Consider the following 11668-nt stretch of genomic DNA (forward strand, 5'->3'; position numbering starts at 1 on the left):
ACTGTAGCAAAAGCACGCTCCAGTATTTAATGCATTTATTTGCTAAAATAACTACATTTCTAGATTTCCTGCCTATCAGCTATAATGGAAACAGGCTGACACGGGTAAGAGCAGTTGGGAACCCACTAGAATATGACATTTTTAGGGCAAAATGAGGTTAGTATTCATGCCAGTTTGTTTATACTCATTCTAGTACTAGAGCAAAACGCCCGAGCGTAAATATATACATATATATTTCCCGAACTGCATATAAACATTTGGGAGAAAAGTTTGTATTTGATGCTGATATAAGAACAGCTGAGGAAGAAGCATGTGGCGAAGATGAGGCATGCACATGAAGGTTCCTAGCAGAGCTCCACCTGTGACAGGCGAAATAACATGTGAAATCAATTATTTTCACACTGTCCAAAAATGTCCATGTTCATTTTCTAAGGAACTCTTTTCAATATCATTCATTCCTGGCAGGCTATATTACAAACTCCTTCCCATAGTACAATTTTCCCTTCAAAAATGTAGGTAACATGCTCACAAGAAATTTTGAATTTTTCTATTCATGAAAAATATGGGGTGCATTCTCTATCAAATCATTTTTCTTTCATAGATGGAAAAGCTCCCTGCACCACATCCAAAAATGCTTCAAACGTGGGTGGAGCCAGGTGAAGAAATGCTCCAAATTTTTGCAGTCACAGAAAAAGCATGTTCAAATCACCTTACCCCTGCGTTTCTGAAACACACGGCGCTTTCAAATACAAGAATCCCCCAGTAAGCCACCAGGAAGGAACTACACAAAAAAACTGTCAACTCAGGTCCAAGCACATGCACCAAGCTCTTTTAGAATTTTCTATGAAAAAAAAAAAAGAGAGAGAGAGAGAAAAAAAAATTATATGTAGCTCTTCTTTTACATAATATCGGTTGGTTGTTGCTGTGGGCACGTAGCAAAGGGTTATTGTCTTTTGCTTGATTTAGGCCTGTGAAAATCTTTCCATGACCAAAAGAAATTGTATGCCCAGTCCATACTGAAGTTTTTAATAAAAAGCAGTAAAGCAATCTGTTTCATTGTCAAAGGATTGAAAGAAATTTAATTAATGCCTTCGGAGGGAACGCCTGTATAAGTATCACAATCACAAGAATGTGTGCATATGCATATATGAATACATATGCACAGCCATAGTCTACTCTGTTGCTTTCATGTCGTCATACTATAGGCCATGAGCAGCTGAAGGCAGAAGTGAACTCATACAATTTAAAATATCACGCTGACACAATTTTAAGGTTAAATGACACTGTGTAGTTTATGAGAAGTTTAAGTGCTATCATCACAGGATAATTTGGCCCTAGAAAAGTAAGGCGGTATAGAAATGCCAACAGACAAACAAATTAAAAATAGTAAGTTAGAAACAGGGGAAAATGAGTTTATGCCACACTAACAGAAACAAAAAGAAACAACAACAACAACAACAAAAAAACAACCCCCCAAAAGAAAAAAAACACAAAGATGCATGAAAAGCAGTATGCTATGTTAGATGTTTATCTATACATAAGAGACAGGTGTCACAAAAACAAAACAAAAAAATCATGAAGCTAAAGAGAAACTTTAACTCACCAGTTTCCATCTGTTATATCTGAATTCATGCATAATTGATTATCCATGACTGGTAAGTTCTTTTTTTTCACTAGCCTAACACAGTTTTCTAAACATTATGTGTTAAATCACCACCAAAGTAAAGGGTGTTTGAGAAACCGTAAGGGCAGAATAAAAATTTTTTAATGAAAAATAACATGTCAGTTAATAATAGAGCTGACCTATGTTTAAGAGAGAAATTTTAATCATGTGCATATTAAATATTAATAACCTATTCTGTTATTGTTATAATAAGGTTAAGTAAGCTTCTCCATGCTTAAGGAAAGAGAAAAAGTAGGAATATGTAACAGTGAAAAAAAGCGCTGAGAAGCAGAGACATAAGGAAAATGTGTCAACAATAAACAAGAGGAAATGAGAAAGAAGGAAAAGATGAAGGTGGAAACTAATCTCTATGTGTCATTATGACTGCCAGAGTACTGGCAAAGAAGCAGCATCCTTTTATTTCAATTTTAATCATTTCTGAATTTTAATACCCTGCTCCTTTTGTAATTCTCCTGGCATTCCCTATATGCATCCATCCCAGCCAAAACACCAGTGTAAATTAAATGGCACACAACCACACCACTGATGTAGCTCTCCCAGTAGAACCAATTGAGTGACCAAAAAGCAGAGAAGGTATGACTACTTTGTGTCCCTGTAGACCACTGGCCAATTAAGTGACTTAATGTTCTTCAATTCCTTTAATTTTGAAAAGAAGGGCAGTGGTTAGGTAACCCAGCAATATAGAGCCATTAAAAAAAATAAAGCAAGCCAGTAGTAATACAATAATCAGTGACCATCAGGGCCTGGAAAAATGAGTTTGCTCTCACTGGCACTAAGGAGCATCACATGATTATTTAATTACAGCTCTAATTTTTGTCTCGTGGATGGCAACATATCAACAATTAATAGGGCAAATAGAGGAGACTGCATTTTTAAAGAGACAGAACCTATACGAAATACTGTTTAGAAATGCAATTTGTCAGACAGTATAACATGTCTTAAGGCATATCTTTCATCGTGCCACACAAATAAAAAAGTTCTAGCAGTTTAATTTGCTGGCATGGCATCTAGGAAATTCTTCTGGAATCCTTAGAAAATAATAACTGCACCTATGCATAGCCTAATAGTCATTTTAATTGGTAATGCAGAATTCAGTTTCTCATAGGACATGCAATCCAAATAAACTAGTGGAATCACAAGTTTCAAATCCAAAAATGTTATTACATAATTATTACATCTTTTATCTTAAAAAGATGATAAAATCCTACAGGAATGGCCAAAAGGATTATGGTATTCAGCAAGTCAAATGAAGAAGAAAAGAAAGAAAAAGAAACCCAATACAATACAGTCAAGGGGACAGAGATTGATTTTGGTTGACTGATTTCACTGTGAGCTTTTCTTATAAAGAGTACTGAAATGAGGGGTCCTACTCCAATATTGTGGTGTTCCTGAACAATACTCATACTTAAGAAGCAAAAAAAGCAAAACCTGAAAGAGGACCTGCATCTGATCGATTGGAAAGCTCTGCTCTGAAGGGGTTAGATGCAGTTCCGATCGTGCCCAGTCCTGCAAATAACCGAAGTGCAGAATGGGAACTATGGGCACAACTCAGTGTGTGGAGGAGCACCCTACACATGCTGCACAATTACTGAAATCTGCAAGTATAGCACAAGGAAAACTCTCATGTACCTGATCTTCCTTGCAAACAAACTCCCTATTCCACAGCCATGCACGGACCAAGTTATGAATTCCAGCGATTTACATTATCCACAATGCGTATCAGACAATATTGAATAACTGACACAGGGAAAGCAAGCTCCAAATTTCCTTCAAACATTAAGCTGTACATGTGAAAACCCTACCAAACTACTCTTACTTTTTTTGAATCTTCTGTCTCAATATTCAAGTTAAACGTGCTTTTTCATTTGATGTTCTGTAATCTATCCTTTGAACAAGCAAAGAAATGCTGACTTTCGGCTCTCACACAGGTAAAAAAAGAAAAAACAAACCAAAACCCCTGTTAAACAACCGTTCAAGTATTACTGTAAAAAGAAAAGCAACGAGAGAAGAAATACTATTACAATGAATGCCCCATTCCTCCTGAAAATTGTCTAAAATTAAGTTGTTTTGATTGCAGACATGAACATTCTGGATTGGAGATCTTAATCTATAATCTTAAAAAGAAAGCTGGCAAGCAAGAGCTTGTATGTAGAAGTATATATCATTCTTTTTATGCACTGGTTACTATACAGATAACATGTCTCACAAAGACTGTAATTAAATGTCTAGTGCAGAAGTAACACTAAAAAGCATTCAGTATTATTATATTACAATGAATCCTTAGAAGCTAAAACTGTCATTTTTAAAGTTTTAAGATGCCTCTAATTATTCTCAAGACTTTATACATTTATCAAGGAAGCCCACCTATGTTGAAAAGCATTAATGATTTAAAGTCATTCTAATACAGCTCTCTACAAAAAAAATATTAATTTAATCTTTGATTATAAACATTGTAAAACTCACCCTGAAATTTCTCCTTACTTTTTTTTTTCCCTTTAGTTCCTCTGTGAGTTTTCATGCATGCACAGTCTCGCACGCTCTCTCCACTCCTCTCTGTCTTTTATTTGATGCGTTAAAATTGGGAATACTTAGGGCATATTTAGAATTTTTATTCTGTTTATTGCAAATGTTTTTAATTACAACTAGACATATTCTAAGTAAAGTTACTGAAAAGGAAATACCTTTGTCAAACCTTTGCATGTGGGCTGGAGTTCAGAGCAGCAATTCTTTGTACTTGTGCTGTAAAAATGTTTTCCATTCTGGGACCGACTTACAAATATAAAGAATTAATATTTCAGTGCTCTATGAAATGTATATATTGCTAATTCCATAGATGGGTAAATAAACCAGAGGCATATTAAAGTCACATTTACAGAGACATTGTGTGCTGCAGCTTCCTCTTCTTTCATATGAAGTTGTGAGTGTTTCGGCACTCACAGGCTCATGACATAAAGGGCTGCAAATGTGCTGTGGTCAGTGCTTTACCAAGACCACACACCTTGTCAGTGTCAGAACTGAAAGCAAGACCTGGACTCCAGACACAGGAAAAGGTTACGAGACAGTCCTCCAGGTATACATGATCCCAGTGCATCACCACTTATATGGAGCAGCAAGTGGAACAACGCACAAATGATTGCTGCTGGCCAAATAAATCCTGTCAGAGCAGGATCCTGAGAAGATGAGGTGCATTCTAGGTTTAAAGCACCTCCCTCATCTCCTCGGGTCATATCATGTCATAATGTGCCAAGAGAAAGAGATAAAGCAGATAGTGGCTGGGAGTTATGCAAGGCCAACACAGCTGATAGACGTGGCCCATCCTGAAGCTTTGCTCCCAGGTGTAGTTCAGGTGACTGAGGTCCACCTGCACACAAGCAGATTCTTCTGCCCATCCAGCCCGCAGTTCACACCAGAAAAGCAGGAGATGGCTCGAGCTAACTCCTGTGAACCTACAGCTGTGGAAAAGCATTTCTAATGCTGTTTGACAGCAGCCTAAGGACAGGAGCAGGCCCACGCTCCAGTGAGAGGAGGCCTTCTCACAGCCTGTGTCAATCCTGGCATACACCAATGCCCACAGACTCACTGAAAAAACTGAGATCAGGGTATATTGGCATTCTAAATGAATAGCAAAAAGGTGACTTTGGCATAAATGCTATATAACAAAAGCTAGTGTGTCCGTCAGCCCATCTGAACACCTAACACTGATCCCGTCAAAACCAGAACTGTCAAAACAAAGGTCTACGGACCTCCGCATAGATCCACAAGTGCGCATGAGAGGAAAGTCAGGCCCAGCAAGTTTAAAAACAGATATTTACAATTCAGACGGTGCCTGAGGTATGTAACTATGCTCCACTCCCGTATTTGGCTATTGCTACACTATTCCTACTATACTATACCAGATTATGCAGATTAAGGGTAGATTACAGTTGGTATAGGGTACAAGGACCAGGTGAGAGCATGTGAACAAGATCAGAACTGGCAAAACCCTGTAAAATTAATCTCTACCTGGATTTATACTTATTGAGAGCATGCAGTGCAGGAACCATTAGAAAGTCAGCATTTGCAAAGCAGCAAACAGATATCAATTAAGCAATAAAGTGTCGGTGATAACTGTGGTAAACTTAGATGCCACAGGATGGCAAATGTTAGAAAACACCTACATTTTAGAAGGGACCATTATATCATATCCTTTTTGAAGTAACAGTTACAAATTGTGGTCAGGTACTGTTGAGAGTTCGCGATACTAGTACCACTCACATGGGAGCTGGCATATGAACTAACTTAATGCTAAATTTTATAATTTACAGAATGGTAGAGAAAAATACACTTCATGGGTAAAGATTATTAATGGAACCCTCTGGTGGAAAAATTAGGGGTGCTTTCCGTAAATTGTGAGTTACAATACCTGCAGTTATCTCCAGTTGAAGAGACAGCTACTTGCACTCGTTAGTCCAAGATAAAAAGTAACATCAGTGGAGTTTTCTGACATGGACTTTATAAAGTTGCAAACTTTCAGTATAACAAGCAATAAGAACTGTAAGTTACTCTTTAACCATCAAACTGTTTTACTTTTTTTTTTTTTTTTTTTTTTTTTTTTAGAATCGGTAGCAACTTTGTGACAACTAAAGTTTAAAAAATGCACTTGATTGCATAGTGACAGATTTGCAGAACATTTTTCATCACACACACATATGTGCTTTCAGTTATTAATAAAATGCTTCTGCCCTTAATCTGCCGTTGCCTGAATATACAATTTCAGTGACTTGGATAGACAAATACTGTTAAGGAATTCTGTTTTCCCTGTTTGAGATGCAATTCAAATACACCAAGCAAAACTAAATGCTGTGTCTTTAAAACTGGCTCCTGCATGCCACAGAAAGGAATACTAATTCACTTTTCTACAGAGTTCCCCTTGGAGTGGAATGATAAGGAAACTTTCTTTTCTTCCGCTGCCCTTCTTTTCTTTTTCCCTCATTTCGAACGAGGAAGAGTCAGCTACCCTAGATAACACCACAGGTAGATATTAAAATGGAGACAGCCATTATTTAGTGGCGGCAGGAATATAAATACATGCACCAACCTATAAACCGGTGTTTACTTCAGGAAAGTAAGTCATATTTTTCCTCTGATTGCTGTGCTGTCAGTTTAATGCAGCGTAAATAAACAGTAGGTGCATGATAGCTTTAAGTAGAAAGTGTTCATTCCACAAGAGGAGCAGATTACTGAAGCCTGATGCCTATAATGGCAAAAGCAGAACTCCCATTTTACCTGAAAATATAGCCTCCTGTGCTAAGAGACTTGTGGCTTTTCTATTAAATTAATTTGTCAGAATTCTATGAAAAATATTATGTACTCAAAGAACTTTACCAAAAACATTCATTTCTGTAGCCCTCGACTTGAACCATTTGAAAAAACAAAAGCCAATCACTCCTCTGTAATTTCATCATCCCATTGCTCTAAATGAAAGCTTTATATAATCAACCTAATCTAACAGAAAATAAAATGATATATAGAATTGCCTATACTTTGAGTTATTTTGTTCTTATAAATATATTCCCTGACTGAAAGTAAAAAAATTCCCCTTTGGAAAAAGCAATGATTTCTGAGAAGATTGTATATACACTCTACATCTATTAACATAAATTATAAGAAAGTAAAATGTTCCAGATGTGTTTAAACTGTTGTGGAAGGAAAGTTTGTGGCTTCATTGGATATATATTAAATATATCTAGAGAGAGCAATGGCAGTTATGTACAAGAAGGCAATAAAATGCTTCACTAGTATCTACGTTAAAATAGCGTAGTTCCTAGAAATGTGACCAAAACATTTCATAAGTCATGTTCGCTCCATTTTTAATTCAGAAGTCTACTTTAAATATAAATTTTCTGTATGATGCAGTCTATCTTATTAATATAGTAATCTCCTTGATTTTTTTTCCAAAACACAGCTGGAAACATTAAGAAGGACTTTGAATTTATCCGACAATATCTATATGAAAAAATAAGTTACGATAAAAAGGTGGCATCACTTCCAAAATTGTAGTCGATACAATTAAAAGATTTGTGTTATTATTATTATTATTATTATTAATATTAATATTTTCCAGGAACACCAGACTTCAGCTGAGCATCTTCTAAACTGCAGTTGCACCCATTTAAGCCTCTGTCCACCCTGAACCTGCAATGTAGGGCGCGTCGGTGCCCATTCAGGACTTTCCTACTGTGGGGAGGCTTTGTGGCCGTGTCCCCGTGGGACTGGTGGCCGCGGTCAGTGCCGTTGGGCTGCTGGCAGGGCCGCAGGCAGCGCTGGCTGCTCTGCTCTCGCCTGGGAAGCGCAGCAGCAGAAGGCAGGTGCTCATCAGCTGACCCGCGGGGCCTACGCCGCGCACCAGAAGAGGTGCCCTGCTCTCGTACAGATCTGGGGCTTTTGTGGCAGACCCTCTCCGCTCCTCTGTCTGGCAAAGCAGCACGTCCCATCAGCGAGTTACGGACTGACTCTGTCTGCTTTACAGGCCAGCAGGTTCGGATCAGTGCGCGCTGCTAAAATAACAGGAGAGGAGAAACTGGGAGTCACTTTCCTATTTAAACTATTAGCAGCAAAGAATGTAAAAAGGAAACAGCTAGTTTTTCAAAGTGTATGCACAAAAAGGATTCCATTTAAATATTTTTTGTTCCAGTAAACTCTTTTGCATACAAAGGACTTATTTATTACATATTTGAACTTGTGGGAAAAAGGGAAGGAATGCACTGATTCCTGAAATAACTCTGCAGTCTTTTTGGAGACTTCACTTTTCTGTGCTCTTGTTCTACTTAGAACAGTTTTATTCCAGGGACGGAGGAATTCCTTGGGGTCAGTTGTTTCTTTTCCACTAGCTTTTTGTATTCACGAGTGGGCATACATAGCATGCTAGCCCATGATTTTAATTTTTCTTCTATCGCCTCATGATGTGCGCGTGCTAGCTGTTTAGATGCACGCCTGGAAGTGAACACATTACGTTTTCTGCTTGCTCATTTTGCTACCTACTCTACATTATTACACATTTCTGCGCAAACCATTGCTTCGACCTGAAAAGCAAGGTAATACCAATAACGATCGCAAAGAGAGAATGAATTAGAAAATGAGTGCATGTATAAATGCATTAAAGAGCATATAGGAACACGGGACCAAGAAGAGCACTCTCAAATTCTACAGATAGTGCTGCAGAGTCAGAAGGAGATACAAATCGCAGAGAACACCCTACGTTCATGTCTTTACACTCCTCGCTCCTGTCTCAAGTTGTTTTTGAATAGTGCGCCTGATTTGACAGATTTCTATCTGGCGATTGTGCTGAATGCTTGAAGAGAGAGTGAAATATCCAAGCGTTCCTTGTGCTAACTACAGTTGAAATTTTACACTTATTGTAACCTTTTCTAACAATGTGAGAAAAACAGAGTAAATATATTAAATTTGTTTCACAACAGATGCTTAGGTTGTTAATATTTAAGATGCCTATTCATGCTATTCCTGTCTGCACATTTGTCAAAAATGTAAGCTTGAATGCTAATGTTTGCCAGCAGACAGCAGACAAATATATGAACGCACTATACCAAAATAATAGAGAGTAGAAATAATGGACCGCTGCTGATTCACGCCCAGGTAGCGCGGACCAGAAGGCAAGGGCACTGCCCGCCCGGGCCCCTTGGAGGCTCTGGATCCGAATTTGTGAATTATTTTCCCAGTCGCGCTGCACTCACTTGGGCTGACTACGAGCAGCGGAGAGCTTTCGTCATTTTCAGCTCACTCCAGCTTCGGAGAGCTGGTGCGAAGTGTTTCATCAAACTTGCATTTTAGCGAAGTTTCTCTCGCGGTCCCAGAAGCCTGGGGACAGGCAGGGGGCAACTCCGGACCTGGCAGGTGCCTGCCTGGCAGGAGCGCTCCCGGGGGCAGCGAGCGGAGCCGGCGACAAAAGGACGACGGTTTGCGCAAAACCTCGGGGGCCGGCTTTGGAGACGGAGGAAAAAAAAATATAATAATAATAAAAAAAGAAAAAATCCCGGAGCACGGCGACGAACCCCTGGCAGCGCTCCCCGCAGCGCCGGGTGGCCGCGGGGGATCCGGGGCGCTCCGCAGCCGCGGCTCGGGGGGCGCCCGGCCCCGCGCAAGCTCCGCGCCCTGCGGGCTCCCCGTTCCCTCCAGCCCCCCCCCCGCCACTCCCCCCGACCCGGCGCTTCGCCCCGCTCTCCCCCGCCGTCGGGGCTGCCGCGAGGAGCGCAGGGAAGAAGTTTGCCAAAGTTTCGGGTTTTTTCTTTTTTCTTTTTTTTTTTTTTTTCTTTTTTTTTTTCTTCTCCCCGCTCCTTGCGCCTCGCCGCGGGGGCGGCGGGCAGGGGAGCGGGGCGGGCGGCCGGCAGCTCGCCGGCTGCAGGTGTGCGAAGGCGCCCGTCGGGAGGCTCCGCAGGCTGAAGCGCCGCACGGAGCCCCCCCCGGCCCGCACCCCCGGACTCCCCCACGCCCCGTCCCCCCGCCCTCTCTGCCGGGTGGGCTCCGTAGAGCACCGCGGCGGTGCCCCCGGCGCGGCCCCGTCCCCCCCCTCCCCCCGTGCCCGTGGAGCGCCGCCGAAGGAGCGGGAGCGACTCACTCATGGGAGCGCGGCGGGCGAGGCCGGCGACACCTCCGGCTTCCGAGGCGCCGGCGAAGTTAATTGCACTGAAGTTCAAGTTGTCTTTTCACCCATCGGGAGTGGGCGTTTAAAGGAAGGAGAGCGAGGAGGAGGAGGGGGAGGGGGAGGGGGGAGAGTCGCTCTCGCTCTCGCTCGCTCTCGCACACACACACACACACACGCACACACACACGGAGGCACAGACACACAGCCACACGCACAGACACACGGACACACGCACACAGCCACACGCGCGCACCCGCCCGCTCGGCTCCGCTCCCGAGCTGCCTCAGCAAGGAGGAGCCCGGACGGAAACCACCAGGGCAGCAAGGTACCGGCGTGGGGCAGCCCTGCCCGTGCGTCTGCGTGTCTGTCTGTCTGTCTGGGCGTCTGCCTGCGGCCCCCCCCACCTCCCCGGTCCCCCCCCCCCCACCTCCTTCCCACGGCCCCCCCGGGCGGGGAGGTGCGCGCTGCCCCCGGGGAGGGGGCGGCGGTGCCGTCGGGGCAGCGCGGCCGAGGGAGGCCGGGGGGGGTCCCAGCCTGCTGCCTCCCTCCCTGATGGGGGCGGCGATGGGAAGCGGCGGGGGGGGGGGGGGGGGGAACCGAGCGGCGGGTGAGTGTGTGTGTGTGTGTGTTTGTGTGTGTGTGTGCCGCCCCCCCGCCGAGCAGGGAGTCAGGTGGGACACACACGCACACGCACACACACACACACAGCCCCCCTCTGCCCCCGCCTTCCCGGCCCCCTCCCCTTCCCTCCAGCTTGCCCCCGATGCTTTATTTCCACACCTGCACCCCCGGCCCCTGTCGGGCGGCGTGCGCCCCTCGGCGCCCAGCGGTTCAGGCAGCACCGGGGCCGGGGCCGGGGCCGGCCGGGCTGGGGGCGCGCAGCCCCCCGGGGGTCGCCTCTCGCCCGCCGCCGCCCGTCGGGACCGGGAGCGGAGCCGGGTCCCGCCGCGCCGCTTTGTTTTGGGAGCCGCGCATCGCCCCCCGCGGTGGTGTCGGCTGCGGTGTCACCTGGCACCGCGTGCCCCTCGGCACCGCTCCTTCGGAACTGGCTTTGTGCGTGTAACTTCTCCTCGGGGAGGGACTTTTTCTCTGTTCTTTTGTTTTTAAGACCCTTCTTTCCCATCTTCGCTGCTGCACGCTTTGGATGTGGAGTTCCTGGAAAGTGAACCTGGCAATGAGTGCAGGTTTCCCTGAAAGCCGAGGCTGCTTTTTATTCCCTAGGAGACTGAGAAGAGAGGGGACCCTGGATGTCAGCCCATCTCCTTTTTTTTTTTTTTTTTTAATTTATTTTGACTTTGAGGCGCATTGCCTTTTCCAGCCCTGGGAACTGGCAGCTACAATTCCTG

At 43.8% G+C, this 11668-nt stretch overlaps 1 protein-coding gene across 1 annotated transcript in view; it reads right to left on the reverse strand.

The window, feature by feature from the left end:
* SATB1 (SATB homeobox 1) overlaps positions 1 to 10589 on the reverse strand; it is a 93451-nt gene extending 82862 nt beyond the window's left edge. Inside the window, exon 1 of the mRNA XM_050708954.1 lies at positions 10296 to 10589. Within this exon, the coding sequence (XP_050564911.1) occupies positions 10296 to 10299 (4 nt within the window). The 5' untranslated portion in view covers positions 10300 to 10589. The remainder of the gene's footprint in view (positions 1 to 10295) is intronic.
* Positions 10590 to 11668: the final 1079 nt, after the last annotated feature.

The sequence above is a fragment of the Cygnus atratus genome, chromosome 2 (genome assembly GCF_013377495.2).
Source record: "Cygnus atratus isolate AKBS03 ecotype Queensland, Australia chromosome 2, CAtr_DNAZoo_HiC_assembly, whole genome shotgun sequence".
NCBI classification, from domain to species: domain Eukaryota; kingdom Metazoa; phylum Chordata; class Aves; order Anseriformes; family Anatidae; genus Cygnus; species Cygnus atratus.